The sequence below is a fragment of the Rhinatrema bivittatum genome, chromosome 6 (genome assembly GCF_901001135.1).
Source record: "Rhinatrema bivittatum chromosome 6, aRhiBiv1.1, whole genome shotgun sequence".
NCBI classification, from domain to species: domain Eukaryota; kingdom Metazoa; phylum Chordata; class Amphibia; order Gymnophiona; family Rhinatrematidae; genus Rhinatrema; species Rhinatrema bivittatum.
The window spans coordinates 309,745,839-309,762,838 of NC_042620.1; the positions used below are offsets into that span (position 1 = coordinate 309,745,839).

The 17,000-nt window shown below is 40.7% G+C and overlaps 1 protein-coding gene across 2 annotated transcripts in view; it reads right to left on the bottom strand.

Moving 5' to 3' along the window:
- LOC115094420 (Krueppel-like factor 5) overlaps positions 1-17,000 on the bottom strand; it is a 72,496-nt gene that overhangs the window by 34,642 nt on the left and 20,854 nt on the right. The window contains exon 2 of one of the 2 annotated variants that reach the window (XM_029607455.1): positions 3,719-3,763. The exons of the other annotated variant lie outside the window; for it this stretch is intronic. Coding sequence (XP_029463315.1) covers positions 3,719-3,763 — 45 coding nt within the window. The remainder of the gene's footprint in view (positions 1-3,718; positions 3,764-17,000) is intronic. 2 annotated transcript variants of the gene reach the window in all.

The window sequence follows — 17,000 nt, forward strand, 5'->3', positions numbered from 1 at the left end:
GAGCATATGGCAGATTATTGCATATATTTTCTATTCTTATATTCCTGTGATACTTCTATGGTAGCACTAGGACAATGCTGCAGAAATATTCTCAAGGCGAACGCATAAAACGATTACCTCGCCTGCTTCGTCCTCCCTTACTAAGAAGACACAGCTTTATAATTTGAAAGTGAAAAGCAGAGCTAACAGCCACAAAAACTTATCTTGTTTCTGTGATCCAAAATCCAGCCCACTATTCAACTTTTGACACCATGCCCAATGAATGGTAGATATAAAATGCCTTCTCTTGAGCCTAGGGTCATGGGCATGACCAATGGTTTTGCTCAAAGTGATTTTGTTTTGTTTTGGGGGGTTTTTTAAGTAAGAATTTTCCAACAATTTCACTTTTAACCTGGAAAAATATCTTGGCGCTCATTCAGCTATTTGGAGGTTTCTCATTGCTCTCGTTAAAGCTGTCATTTTTAGACGTGGGAGTTAGACCACTACTAGGCTGTACCACTGCACACACACACAGCCTTTTGATAGCTACAATGCCTCAGCAATAACATGACCCAATCACTGGAGGAAGACATGCTTTTCTTAATACAATTTTGTCCAATTAGGTTTTATTTAATTTACAGTAGAGAAATACCGTTTATCTCAGCGTGAATTCCAAATAAGTATCATAGATTAAACAGTGTTGTCATGGGACTTTTGTCTATGATGATTTTCAGAAAGGAGCATGTCAAACAGTTAAATCATGGAAACATAACATTTCTAAGAGGCTACATGGCTTTTGTCCTAAGCAGGCTGCCTGAAATTACACTCAGCTTTTCGTTTATCCAAGAATTCATTCCATTTTCATACCATGACCGGAAATTTCCCAATGTCACCCATATTAGTTCTTCTATGCTATGTAGGTAACTCACAGCAGCAGGATGTGTGCAATTTAACGGTGGGAAAAGGGCCTACCTGTAGGCATAGGGAAGTCATTTGTTTTCTGTAGAGATTAACATACATATGTGATTTCTTTACAAAAGTATTTTTGCGGTTATGGAGATAAATCATAGAAAGCATTTGTTCCTTAAACTACCTGCAGCCCATGGTTATTTATTTTGCGGTTCTGTTTTTTGATTCATCTTTCAATTTTTATTTCTCTCTCTCTCTCTCTTTCCCTTCCTCCCTTGCCCTTTCTCACCACCTTTCTCCCTTGCTAATCAAAAATTAACAAAGTATTACTAAATTGTGGTGAATGTGAATGGACTTTGTTAAAAAAGAGAATCAGCTAGATTTCTAGCTAGCAAGAATATTCAAAAACAAACAGGGATTTCATTCACTTCAATAAGAATCCACACTTGCAAACTAATTTTTTTTTTTTTTAACTGCTCATCCTGGCATGCAACTTGACACTGGCCTCATCTGACATACAGCGGAGCAGGAGGTCTGGATGCGCAGACTGGATGGGCTCTACGGTCTCTATCAGCCCTAATGGTCTATATTTATATGTTACTGCAATCATCTGAATCCCAGGCTCCAATTGCCTGACTAGGTTCAGAACTGTATTATTTATTGCTTGACAACTTTTACAAGCATGTCTATGGTTCTCCAGGTTTCTTGTTGTAATGGTCCATATTACTCAACTGCAGAGTTTATATTCCAGCCTACACCTAATGATTCTATTTTCAAGAACCAGTAGCATTAGAGAAGGAACTGGAAAATTGGGCCTTCTTCCATCTCCTGGTCCTCTCTAGTGCAGCTTATGAGCTTAGAGAGGAACCTGCACCCAGCAGGTATTCCCTCAGAACTCCCCCAAAGGAAGAAGTACAAGTCAAGTTGTTGTTTCTTTTTCCGGTAATTAATCAATATGCAGGGAGACTGCAAACATTTTAACAAGACGAGATTTACTGGGACACACTCTTATTGCATGAAATCTGCAGATCTTCTTTAACCAAAAAGGCACTTCTGGAACTCAGATTTTGAATTCCCCTTTCCCAGGCACAAAGCCACCTCTTTAATATTTTATAGCGAAAAATAGGCCTCTCCCAATCCTTGAATCAACTAAAGGACATGTTGATGTAGTGCCGGAGTTTGCTGAAGTATTAGTAGGAAAGCATGTGGTTGTGGAAGCAGGTTAATTAATGGAAAAAAGGACAGAGGTAAGAGGTGAATTTTCCTTTCATATGAAGCACAGGTAACTTAAAGGTCAGAGAATTCTACCACCTTGATCCCAGAAAAGCCTTTCATACATGAAGCCTGGGGTAATGGCACAGCAACAGCATGTCACATTCTGTAAAGATTTTAACTGCTAACAATTTTGGTTAAGATTTTGTGCACAGAAGATATGCAGACTAAAGGAAAAACCAGCATGTTTAAACAAAGATAAGCCTGCCCGAAATATAGCCCCAAGGAAAAGATGGCTTCCCATGATGACATCAAGCACACAATTTCATAAGATGTAATAGCAGTGGATAAATTATAGTTTTCTTAAGGTAACACTGCACATCATGCTCCCTTGTTGTAATGTTTAACCCTTTGGAGTCTGAAGGTTCTGATCTGATTCTCTTTGTTCTTATGCATTCTGAATGTTTAAATATCTTGATTCTGCAATAGCCAGACCTCTTCTTAAGAGGGATGTGCTGTTGTTTGAAATGACATAGACAATGTCAACATCATTCTCTGTGCGATTTCAAGCTATTCTCTAAAACGATAGAAATAAAACACCAAATTTTGTTTTATTTTCTAGCATTTTTTTGTGTGCACTATTTGTATATAGTGTATGCTAGTTGTCTGGACAAACATAGAACTCTAGGAGTCTCTGCAGACCCCATCCTACCCCTTTCCCTGCCACTCCTGGAGGTAGCCAAAGTTCCCCCAGAAAGGAAGTAGTAATGAAAAAAAAAACATTCCCATGACCTCCCCAATACCCAAACCCTCCTTTTTGTTTATAAAATAGCCCCACTGGCTGCCAGGCTCCACATCACTCAGCCTCCTCCCCCTCCCTCCATCATTAAAAAGCCCCTGTGATAGGGCAAAGGGCAGCTGGCACCATTTTTTTAAAATGGCGGACACCAGGTAGCTCCGTGGCCCCCACTAGACCACAAGAAATGTTTGATAAGTCTGGAGCAGTCAGGAGAGTGGGCTAGGGTGGGTGATATGGGGGCTGGCAGCCAGAGGGGGGCTATTTTTTAAACAAAAGGAAGGGGCTTGGGGTGGGACCTGGGAATGGTTTTGGGGTTGTTTTTTTTCCGCTAATACTATCTTCTTGAGGGAACTTTCACCATCTCCAGGAGCAGCGGGGGATGGGACAAGGATCTCCAGATACCCTTGAAGTCTGACACAGGTTTTGTTCTTGTTTCAGAAAATGGTGCACAGTGTTTGCAAATAGCACACATTATTTTCTGAAACAAAACACAAAATAAATGAAACAAAAAAAAATCATGAATGCATTCTCATGAAATGAAACGAGAAAGTAAACAATCTTTTATCTGCACACCCCTGCTTCTTACCTATTCTTATTAAAAAAGCCCCAACACCATTAATAAGCATAGATCAATGCAAGCAGATTAGTTAAAAAAAGAGATAAAACATGCCAGGATGGAAAGAAAACTGAAAGAAGATCTGCCAAGAAAAAGGAAATGGAATTTCTGAGGACAAGTGTTAGCCTTTAATGTTTTATCATTGCATGCAGTTACAAAAACTCTGTGTTTACAATAAGAAAAAGATTTAAAATGACATTCACCTCCATTGCAAGCTGTAATCGGTGATCCATCCTCACTGGGTTCAACTGTGGAATAAATACATCTTATTACTGGTCTAGTCATTCATTATTTCATATGCTAATGAGAGCTACATATATAATATGTTCTACATATACCAATAAAGAATCTGCCTCCAATTTAGGGCTTTTCCTCATCTAGTCCAGATTTCTCTTAGTACTGCTGCACAGTAATAGCTTACAAAATCTACTGAAAATTTGTTTTATAAAAAGCCTGCACACAGCATGTCAAAGTTTTGTGGGTCAGGCCAGCTGTCAAGAACAGATTCCACTGACCCTGAGTTGAAGTGCTAAGTCAGCATTCTGTTTCCTTAATAGGATACATCAAACTAAGGGCCTGCTTCTTCATCAAGGCATTTTCCCATAGACACAAAGGGCTAGATTTTAAAAGCCCCGCACGCGTAAATCCTGCCGGATTTACGCGCGCAGGGCACTCGCGCGCCGGCACACCTATTTTGCATAGGCCGCCGGCGCGTGCAAATACTGGGACGCGCGTAAGTCCCGGGGCTTCGTAAAAGGGGCGGGAGGGGGCGTGTCCGGGGTCAGGGGGCGGTCCGGGGCAGGTCCGGGGGCCTGGAGACGGTTCGGGGGCAGGTCGGCAGGGCGGTCCCGAGTCCCCCGGCACTGCGGCCTGTGCCGGGGGATGCTGAGGCGGCGCGCGCAAGTTACGCCTGCTTCAAGCAGGCGTAACTTGCACAACAAAAGTAGGGGGGGATTTAGGTAGGGCTGGGGGGTGGCATAGATAGGGGAAGGGAGGGGAAGGTGGGGGGACGCGGAAGGAAAGTTCCCTCCGTGGCCGCTCCGATTTCGGAGCGGCCTCGGAGGGAACGGAAGCAGGCTGCGTGGCTCGGCGCGCGCAGGCTGCCGATTTTGCACAGCCTTGCGCGCGCCGACCCCGGATTTTATAAGATACGCACGGCTATGCGCGTATCTTATAAAATCTGGCGTTCTTATTTAAGATCTACCTCAGCATGGGAGCAATGCCTTAGTGAAGCAGGCTCTCAAATCTGGTCACAAATGCACAATAATAGCATCTAAAAGCTTCCAACCATTGAATTGTTGATGGCAGGTGCAGAAGAGCCTCTTTAATTATTCCCTAAAGCTACAGAGTTGTTGACAAGACCCAAAATAAAATAAAAAATGAATTAGCAAAATGATTCTTGCTGTACACTGATAACCTTTTATTGCTTTCTGAATACGATGCGACCTGCTGCTATTTGATTCCATATACTTTTCAGAAGTTGACAATTTGCATAGTATAAAATTGGATTACAATATACTGTACTATGACAAGTCAATTAGCTCTCGGATTTTTCACATGCTGATTTAAAAAGGAAAAAATGGACCCTTTGCTCCAATTATTTTAATATTTAATAACATATTATACCATGCAAGAAAGCTATGGGCCTGATTTTCAAAAACTGGGATTTACAAGTGCAAATGTTCTTTACCTGTGTTTGTGAGCTTTTGAAAATTGCTACAATAAATGCCATTGAATTGTCCATACGATTTACTCTCGTAAGTGCACTATACGCACATAAAAGGCTTTTGAAATTTGCTACGGTAGTATGCTCTGCTTACGTACGCAACTCCTTTGAAAACTCATCTGACAATACTTAATAACAGCAACAAATTAAAACCCCATTCCCCACTGTGTTTGAAAAAACGTTTGTTTTTATCTTAATTTAATTGTAATTTTTAAAAAATCATGATAAATTAGCAATTATATTAATCAGGTAAACCAGTGTTTCCCAACTCTGTCCTGGAGGAAAATCTAACCAGTCGGGTCTTCAGGATATCCACACGAATATGCATGAGATGATCTCCATATAATGGACAGATGGGTGGTAATTTTCAAAGGAGTTATGCACATAAATATAACATATTATCATAGCAATTTTCAAAAGCAATTTATTAAAGTGCACTTACGTGAGTAATTGGACAATTCAATGGCATATATAGTAGCAATTTTCAAAAGCCCACTTACTTGAGTAAATGTTTTTTTTTTTGTTTTTTTAAATCAGGCCCTTGGTGTATGCAAATCTATCTCATGCATATTCATTGTGGCAATCCTGAAAATCCTACTGGTTAGGTGTGTCTCCAGGAGAAGGCTGGGAAACAATGAGTTAGGCTCATGGAGGTGTGATGGGATAAGTGATGTTATTATGTTTATACTGAGAAGTGGCGAGGTCAGTTACGGTACTAAGTCAGCTACCTCCCAGATGTGAAGTAACCTTCCATCAATGCTACACCCGCTTTTGTCTAATTCCTTAAATAAATCTGTCATATGGAAATTTAAAACACATACTCACACCAGACAACTGTATGATTGCAATCGAGTCCTGCATGAGCAAACATGAATTGCTGGTAAAAAGAACCTTGGCAACATATTACATTTTATTTATTTATTTATGGGGTTTTTTATACCGGCATTCATGAAGAGCTCACATCATGTCGGTTTACATAGAACAGGGGTGCAATGGAAATAACAACGAACATAGATTAAACGTGATGAAGAGAAGCAGTTACAATTAACAAGGACTATTGAACTGGGGTGGAGGAATTAAAGAGAGATAGAAGAAGTTAATTATATACAATTATACAATATATACATTAAACAATATATATAGCTGCTGTGTAGGATATTTGCTGGCGAGGCGTGTTAATTGGAGTTCGGGAAGGCTTGCTTAAACAGCCATGTCTTGAGTCTTTTCCTAAAGGTTAGGAGGCATATACATCTTTGCTATAGGCCTGGGTATGAAATTCAGCCATGGTCATTACCCATCTGACTGTATAATCCCCAACTACATTAGGTTTGACTTCTTTAATACAAGTTAGATATTTTTAGATTCTTATTTATATGGCTTAATTATGCTAAATATTAGTAGCATGTCTAAATCAAACAAATTCAATTACAAGTCTCTTTAGGAAGTTAAATTTAAAGCTTGAAATAAGCCACAATCCCAAAATGGAGCAAGATATATGTGGTGTCAGTAGTATATACCTTGCCTGTTTTCAGAGACCTTGATGATCACCACCACCACTTGACCTTAATTTTCTTGTCAAGATACTGCACTGGTTTTCCATTGCTTTCTGCAGCCCAAAGTGCCTGGCCTTCCCAGGTGGTCTGCCATCCAAATAATAAGCAGGTCTGGTCTGGTCTGCTTAGCTTCCAAGATCTGACAGATTCTGGCTCACCCAAGGTGGCATTCCTTGAGCTAGCATGCATAGTGCTACTTTACAACATTTAAAATATAGATTTAAAGTAGTGGAAAAATATTTAAAATGAGTATGAAAGGCACATTTTTAGGAACTAGAGTAAAATTATTTTCTTTGCCATTTTTATTTGCTAATTTTTATGTTTAGGGGTTAGGTTTTTGCCTTATACTTAGGGATTTCATTATTTCAATGATTTTTTATTTTTTCATTTTTGTTGTTTAAGTTTTTATCTTTTAGGTTTTGCTTTTTTTGTGTTATTGGATTGGTTTTCTTTTGATTTTTTTTTTGCTTCTTTTTATTTATTTACTTTTTATTCTAGGCCTAGGCTAGTACCTGATGCCAACTTTTAGCTTTTGAATAACCTAGTGCCAAGTCATTTTCCTTCCCTGTAGATTTTTATGGTCAGCTGAGGTATCTTTGTTCATGTTAGAGTTGGTACTTCATATTCTGGAGCATTTAGGAGTGTGAACCATGGGCGAGTTGTACAGTATATTTTAGAATCTTTAGAAAATACAATTTTAGCATTCAAGAGATAACATCTGATCATATCTGGTTTTTGGGGGCTAGATTTACAAAGCAGTTTTCCATAAACACAAAATGAGAAAAACTTCTATTACATGTGGCCTAAGTTTTTAATTAGAATATAACGCTTGCAAATGAGCATTGCAATATGAGTCACATGTGTCTCGGTGTGCCCAGAAAGCAAGAGGAGTTTTAAATCAAAGCAGAAAGCTGATTGGACATCAATTTTCTATTAGTTTATAGCCAGACAGGTGCCAGGGTGAATTCAGATTATAGTTGATTTCCAAATCTCCAGATAGATATGAATTCAGTTATCTGTGCCAAAATTAGAAACAGATACATGTATTATGTGGTGGGATCCAGCAGTTTCTTCCTGGCTCCTTTTACCACCAGTTAACTCAGAACTGGTACACACTGGGGTACATTTTAAAACATAGTGCACATACGTACTTTTGTTCGCTCACCAGGTGCGAACAAAAGTATGCCGGATTTTATAAGATACGTGCATAGCCGAGCGTATCTTATAAAATCTGGGGTCGGCGCGCGCAAGGGAGTGCACATTTGTGCAACTTGCACGCGCCGAGCCCTGCGCGCGCTGCCCGTTCCCTCCGAGGCCGCTCTGAAATCGGAGCGGCCTCGGAGGGAACTTTCCTTCCGCCTCCCCCCACCTTCCCCTCCCTTCCCCTACCTAACCCATCCCCCCGGCCCTATCTAAATCCCCCCTACCTCTGTCGCACAAGTTACGCCTTTGCGCGCGCCAGGCCGGCTGCCGCGTGCCATGTTCCGGTCCGGGGACTGGTCCGGAGGACGCGGCCACACCCTGGAACACCCCCGGGCTGAAACCACGCCCGCAGCACCACCCCCAGATGATGCGCCGACCACGTCACGCCCCCAACACGCCCCCCGATGACGCGTCGACCGCATCATGCCCCCGACACGCCCACCCCAAGAAATCCCCGGGACTTACGTGCATCCCGGGGCTTTGCGCGTGCCGGAAGCCTATGCAATATAGGCTCAACGTGCGCAAGGGCGTTTTAAAATGGTTACACGCGTACCTTATGGGCGTAACCCTTTTAAAATCCGGCCCATTGAGCGTATGATGTTAGGAGCCTTCATGTACAATTATCGGTTCATTTTCTCCTTTTTTTAGCTCCTATTTTAGGTCAGCTATCACCGTAACTATCGTCAGCCAGGGGTTACAAACCATAGTCCCTTTTGGAATCTGGCATGCATTTACCCCCATTGTAGCCAGTAAGTATTATTGAATTTCAGCTAGGACTCTTTCCCCATAAGTTCTATGAATGCTGCCAGTGAGCCACTGGGCTAGACCTTGGCTATAATTTTTATGGCATTATTTACCACACCACTGATTCAGAGATCATCAGCGATGCCTGTCATTAGCCCAAATGAATACTGTTATAGAATTAGTTCCAATTTGTCTGCCAATCTAATAAAAAAAAATGGGCAAAACCATAACCAAGGTTGTCGTTGAAGAATGTTTATTTAATTGGAATGATATGGTGGTCATATCATACAAACTTTCTACAGTTCACTCTTCTGAGCTGCTTCTTTTCTTAAGTCATTTTATTAAACATACGCCCGAATTTTCAAACATCGGTGCGTGCAAATCCCGGCAGATACGCTTGTGGCCGGGCCGAACTCGCGTCAAACGCAGTTTAAAAAAAATGGCCCAGCCACAGGCGTATCTCCTGATATGGGCAGAAGTGCCAACAGATCAAAAAGGGACGGACTGGGGACAGGGTCTGGGCAGGGCGGGGTCCAATCGCATCGCCACGCGTAATTGAAAAAATCCCCCCCTGCGCACATGAACGGGGCACCCGCTCACACATGTAAACGTTGATACAAAATTGGGCTCTCAAGTGTGCACGGGCATCGGATTTTATAACACGCGCGCATGTTATAAAACCGGCGCATCCATGTGCACGTGGGTTTTAAAATCAACCCCTTTATGAGAACGTTATATTATCACAGACATAATAAATTAGAAGTGTTTTTAGAGACCACTGTATTTGAAGCAAAGATTCCTCCTGGTTGGGACTTGAATGGCATTTGCAATGGTGCAGAGTATCCCTTGAGACAGCCATTGGATATGATTTTAGGTCTTTTAATTGATAAACACCGACAAAAAACTCTCAAGACAAAAAAAAAAAAATAAAGCAGGTTTTTAGTGGATAAACCTCCCAAAAAGTACCAGCTTCTCTAGTATTTTCTTACTCCTCCCCTTGCCTGCTTTCAATCTTCCACTCTGTTTTGTGCCATTTCCTGCTGCTGATGTTTCAGTTGTATTTAATTCAATTCGAAAAAGCACCCAGCAATAGCACCTAAGCCACGAAAAACTGATAAACACTGATTTTTTTGGATTCTAAAAGAGCTCCTAATTAGTTGGAAATAAACATCTCAATAAACCCCTAAGAAAAAAAAAAAGCCCACTATATGATAAAACCAGTCTGTGTCAGAAACGCTTTTTAAGAACTGGAGACTTTTTGAAAGCACTTTCAAGGTGGTTTTTTTTTTTTTTTTTTACTATACTGTAGCAGCTTGCACCAAAGAACTGGCTGGCGCTACATAATTATTAGCTTGCATGCACAGCCGTTTTCAGTTAAGTTCTTTGTGATATGCATGACATCCTCGTCAAAATATGTTTGGGCTTATTTTGTTTACAACAGCTTGGAGAGTCTTTATAACATTTTAGTTTTGGGATCATTAGTGTCTTCTTTCTGTGGCAATGCTGTATTATCACCAGGTAGGGGGGAGGAGGGAAGGGCAGCTGTAATGTTGCAGCTGCAATAATTTGCAAATTCTGCAATGGCTAAGCTTTTCTGAAATTTTCTACTGTTTTTTTTTTTTTTTATGAACTGTGCTCATTTGCAGACTTTTTACTGTAATTTTATTGTCTTTGGCAGGTCTGTGCAATACCATTCGTACTTGTGTGGGCTGCAGGCTTTTTCTTCTCCCTTATGATAAGTAGTTAATGGAACAGGCTAAGTCCCATCTCTGCAGGCCCCTGCCCAAAGAAACTGTAGAGAGATTCTGCAAGAAATGGGAATCAAATGCATGCAGTATTTTTCACGAGAACTCTCTTCATTTCCTCATTATCGCTTGGCATCTTGCACATCATTCAGGAAGGAATTTATACCATGTATTTCTTAGTAGATACCAGCTGTATTACTTGCATGATATGCTTATGTATTATCAATAACAATATCCTCCTCCTCGTTCAGGGGAATCTGTAGGAATGGGAGTTGCCCTCTTAACGTCAACCTCATCAACCATTCATGGAGAGTCATAAAGTACTATTACTTAATTATCATTTACTGCACTCTGGTAGTAACAAATAACTCAGTGTTCAGGGGTTACAGATTAGGAATGGGTGAATTCATTTTGTCAAATGTAAAATTAGACTAGACTAGACATTTTTATTTCTATTTAGCAAAACAAAACATGCTTGTGTTCCATTGTCTTCTATGTAAATATTGCAGGCCGATGGGCAAAACAAGGTGGCAGATAGCACTTTCAGCTGCTATCTGCCACCTACTATCACTTCTGACCAAGAGAAAAGCAGTCTAATTCACCATGTTGTCTGTCAGAGCACCAAAAGGTGAGCTTTTCTGTTTGCTCTATGCCCAATTCTGTCATCAGCTCTACTAAAAAGAAAAGGTGCCTCAGCTACCATGTACTTTCCTAGTTGCTTTTGCTGTCTGTCATATCTTTTGGTTGGCTGACGATATCCCTAGTAAGCGCAACATCAGTTACAGGCATAGATAGAACGAGGGAATGTAAGAAGGCCCACGTGACAATTATTGGATTCATCCCACAAGTTCTTCTTTGAGATGGGTGCTGACAGTGAAAGTACAGCCTCCTCGGTATTTGTAGTATCCTCAATTAACTGCCAGCAAGGAGCTCTAATCTTCCATTTCTGGTGCTATGCATTTTATCTCTACAGTGCCTCCATGTTCTGTTGGATGTAAATGGGCAATGCAACCATTTTTATGAGCGTGTGTATACACTCCACATCATCATCATCTTCTTCTGCCACAGATTAGGCAACAATGCCCATTCCAGCTTCCATTTTGAAGTTTATGAGTTTTATGTGAACAGGTTACCAGCCTCTAGCACAATGTCTAACTTGGGTGACCTGTGGTCCACTCTTTGTCTGACACTGCTCTTGAGATCTGTTCAGAGTATACAAGCCAAGATGGTCATTCCAAGGAGACAGAAAATCTTTAAAACGCCATTTTATGAAACCCAAAATGTTCCCTAAATCAGCTAAACATTTTCAAAACTGTTGTAGGTTTCATTAAACCCCAGACACCTTACTGCTCTCCCAGCCCTCTGTCTAATTTCATCAGGAACATTAGAATTTAGGCTCCCCAGTCGAACTGTGATGAATTCTTCATATCTCCATGGGATAATTAGTACTTCCTTCATTATTATTCACAAATCAAATTAGAAGCTCATTTCAAGGCACAATCGTGTCAGGAATTCAAACGAAAAAAAAAGGTTTTACGCTGACCTTTTCCACAAGCAGTCATGTATTTATTTTGTTGTTCTTTAGTACAAGAACAGGGATACCCTAACCAGTTTTACAAGCTGCCTGCAAAGGTTATTTTCCTTTGCATAACTCTGGCTTAAGTTCTTACGTGCTTTAAGCCTCCCTGAGGGCAATCAGGGATTGCTTCATCACAGCCTGTTCTGGTCTTCTTTAAGACGAGATGCAATTTTGGGCAGGTATTCAAGATTTTGCAAGGTAACTGCTAACACACACGCCACATAAAAAAAAAAAAAGAGAACATTTTGCAATGCTATTCATTTTGAATTTCTTTAAGCAGCAGCCTTGTAATTCCCCTAAGTCGTCACCATGCGGGACATGTCCCCATACATGGATGAATCCATTTGGCCATACTGGAAATAATGGGGGAGGACACCCTACTTATTTTTCTTCCAACTGAAAGGCTCACTATGTCACACTACAGCAGCTTGCTTCTTCCGCCTCTTCTTTTTGCCACTAGTTTAAATCAGGCAACAAACTCTTTTTCTAAGCTAAGCTGTTGCACTCTTCTACTACTTCAGGTAAAGTATAGATCATTTGAGCCCTTAGAGCAATAATTTGTTCCTAAATCTTTCATAAATAGCTGAAGAAAGACATTACCCTGCTCCTAAACCAGTGTTTCCCCAACCCTCTCCTGGAGGCACACCTAACTATTTGGTCTTTCAGGATTACTACAATGAATGTGCCTGAGATAGATTTGTATACACCAAGAGGTCAATATTCAGAAGCCATATAGAAGGATAAGTGAAAGGTTATCCGTCTAAATGGCTAAATCAGCAAATTTCCCAGGTCATTCATCAGGCACGCGATACCGGCTGCATTGTAGCGGTGCGATTCAAATTAAGGGAAGGGGAGGAGTGTGGGCAGGGTTTGGGTGTTTTGTCCTGGCAGAGCTGTGGGAGATAATGTTTTTCACATTATCGCCAGCAGCACCACGGGAAATAACTACATCTTTTCCCGTGGTGCTATGGTGGCAATAGTGTGCGGCGCTGCCGAACTGCCATGATGCGGCCGACTGATAACTATCACCACCACCCGCCCACCCCTTTTTTGTTCACGGGCTATTATTCTGTTATAAATATAGCAGAATAATGAATTAGGCCTTTAAGACTTATCCGGCTAAATTCTAAACGGCCTAACCGGATAGCAGTTATCGGGCTAGAATTTAGCCAGCTATGTCGGGGGCATTCCGGGGAAGAGCAGAGTTAGCTGCATAAGTTAACCATTTAACTCTAATACTCGGAGTTAGTCAGTTAACTTATGTAGCTAACTCTAGTCGTGCCACTGACCTGCCCTAAAGTTAGCCAGATAAATATATCTGGCTAATTAAGAAAGCCGGGTTTATCCAGCCAACAATCCAAGCTTCTCAGCTGCTGAATATTCCCCCCCCCCCCCCCCAAGTGTCCAACATATGCAAATCATCTCATGCATATTCATTATGGATATCCTGAAAAACCAACTAGTTAGGGATACCTCCAGGAGAGGGTTGGGAAACATTACCTTTCAAAAACCTGTTTAATTTCCATGGTAAAATAACTTCTTTTAGAAGCTCTTCTTGCTGTATCACAGCAATCAACCGTTTTGTCTCTTCTGATCAGTGCAAAAATTTGAGAGTGTTGAACTACCCTGATCCATTCTCAAGACTGAATTCTTTAGAATCAAAACAATGGAGCATGGTAATTCCTGGCCCACAGTACACTGCTACTAAAATCCACTAAAGTGCTTTAGACAAAACAGTTCTCTAAAGACCCAGGATTACCCCAAGAATGGTTCTTAACAACCTTTTAGGTGATCCTGCAGCATGTACTCTAATCAAATGAGCAGCTCCTAAATCCTATGAACTGTCGAACTCTAGCATTCAGTTACCTCAAAGGTCTAAATAATGCTGAAGTAGCAAATATTATTTTCAGTGGAAAGAGGATTCTAGAGCAAGGGGGTCATGATATGAGACTGAGAGAGGTAGATTCAGGAGTAATATAAGGAAATATTTCTTCACACATAGCATGGTAGGTACATGGAGCAGCCTCCTAATGCAGGTGATAGAGGCAAAACAGTATCAACATTCAGGGAAGCACGGGACAAACACAGAGGACCCTTAGTTGAGAGGAAAGGAGGAAATATCAGAAATCAAGAAGGGTCAGCAGTATTACAATAGGCAACCTATATGGTCTTTCAGTCTTTGTAGGCCATCATACTTTATGCAGCAGGCTTTTAGAAATATATGTATCTGGAGCAAATGGGATTTTTTCTTTATTATTTCTATTGTTTTTTTTTTTTTTTTAGCTGTTGTCAAGAAATTTGAAAATTCAAAACCTTAGAGAGTTTTCTAAGATGCAAAGTAGGGCATTGTATTGCACCAGTACTAGATTTTAACGGAATATCTCTAATGGAATTCAATGTACGGAAGAGATGGGAAGTAGAGAGATGAGGAATTTTGTTAATTACAAATTAAGGTATGTTGCAAACAATAGCACCTGTCATAGAACAAGTTTATAGCTGCAGGCTAGAGCCCTAGTTGTTTGAATTTACCAGACAGCTAGGTTCAAAATACACCTGAGACCATGACTTTTAGACATGTTAATCAGGAAGGAAATTTGACTTTGCATTCTAGAATTTAAAGAATCATTTTGTTGGTTAAGAACAAAATCTTGGAAACATTTTTTATGAAATCATTCCAGCAAGTCCTTACAATACTCATGACAAAGATGTTCTGCTAAAGACAGTCTATGAAGAATGGTATGAAATATTAAATACTGCAGACATGATAAGCTTCTTTATATCATATTAATAATAATAATTTGTACAGCTCATACCCATGCATGATCGCAACATGTTTAAACTTTAATGCTTCACGGATCTGCAGGCAGGCTGTGTAGTGGAACCGGAACTGTCTAACAGCTTCGCTGTTGTAGGGGTGTGAGATTTTACGCATGAGTGACTTTAAACGGTAGCGTGGCATTAGTTATGGATGCAAAGCTACTGATTTGAAACAGTATCACATGCTACTAATAGTTTTCCTGATGAATGAATACACTTGCTACTAGTTTTGTCTCATACTTATGGATACCAGATATAGGCATACAAGACTAGCAACCAATTCAGTACATAACATCAAGGATAAGGATTTGGGAATATACAGTAGAATATGAACAAGATAAAAATTAAACCATAGGGGTGCTTATGTTCCAAAGTTATAAACTGAAGGGAGTAATGTTATTAAAAAGATTGTACATAGACGCCGGCTTTATGAGAAATTCTTTCCTCATGCATAGAGCATCTCTTGATGATTGGGGAAGTCAGCTCTGCACGTACTATCAAAGATTTGACTGCACTGCAGTTGTCCATTGACATCCTTACAGCTGTGCCCTCAAGAGATTCCCTGCCATGTTATTGTTGGAATCTGGGTCAAACGTTGAAGCTTATTGTATGAAATCCGTCACTTCCTGAATAAACATGGCTCTCTAGTATTACGATATCAGTTGGTGACAGTACAATACTGTACCTGCTCAGCTAGCTAGGACTCTTCCATACTAGTACATACACACATGCTTCAGACCTTTCAGACATCTTTAATCATTAACATTGGAAGAGACGCCTTTGAAGTCCTGATGGACATTAGGGGGTCTGTAACAGCTGACTCCCCCAATACTGTTCTGTTGCGACTTGTCCTTTCTTTCCCTTCTCTTGCCTTACTTTTACACTCGCAGGTTAAGAGAACCTTCCTTCTTCCCCAATAATGCCCTTTTTCATTGCTTTGCAAATAAGTTCATTCGGGTCGGGGGGGTGCAATTTTTAAATAGCTCTGGTAGTTGTCATGCTTTTAACATTCGTGCTTCAGGAAAAGCTTTCAAAGAGAAAGCGCCTGTGCTGAAAGCATCCAGGGGCTTTGCACCTGCAATTGCATGAGTGATGGAGAGGGGCCAAAAGGGTGTGTGTACATTTGAAAGTTGAACGTACACCTGCTGTTTACCTCTCCCAATCTAAACAGAGCCACGGGGACATCTCTTTTCCCAACGGATATGGAGCCTGCATATACTTTTACCTGCATTTCAGGAGAGCAGTTAGTAATTGGAACATTGTAGCCAGGGAGATATCTTTGAAAATTGCTCAGGAATTTACGGCACCCTGGTATAGATCATCAAAACCCATGTTTTGAGAAATATAGATCTGAGAAAAATAGAGAAATCTCACTCAGGATAAAAGACAAAAGCCATCAACTACAGATTGTTGCGCCCTCAGGGCCCGACCGGAGGGCCTACCAATCCTGCAACAGGCCAAGGGTCCACTCTCCATGCCCACAGATATGCTCTTTGGGACGTTTTCAGTTTTTGTCTGGCAATGAACTATTCATTAGAACAGCTGAGGATAAATTGGAAAATTCAGCAAATACTGTATTTTCCAGAGAGTATAATATGAAACTTAATAAAGAGTGTGCAAAGTCCTTGGAAAACGTTTGTCAGTTGCGTGGAGAATGCTATCGTATATGTCACTAAATAGAAGATCAGCATCACGGGAAAACAGAGTGAATGTCTCCATTGACTATTCTTTGAAAACATACAATGTTCTGTGAGTCTGCAGGCTGTGAGCATTGCAGCATTTGCTGCCTTTTTCCCCCCCCAGTTTTTCGGAGTCTTGGCAGTGCTTTCCAGAAACTCAGCTGTGCTAGAGGCTGAGGGTGCATGCAGCTTTTCATTCTTATTGAAGCCTGACTCATCATTTCCATGAGAAGGGGCAAATTTCCTCTCATTTTGATCTTGCATAATAAATTTACTGGAAAAAGGTTATTTTTGCCATCCCTAATAAAACATTTCGTAAAGACAGTAATGCCTGCTACTTGCAGCTTCCCTTATCTGAGTAGAGTGCTTTCTGATGCTTTATTTTGCTTGGTTTTCTCTCAAGTGAAAATCACGGGGGGGGCCTATTTACCAAAGGGTG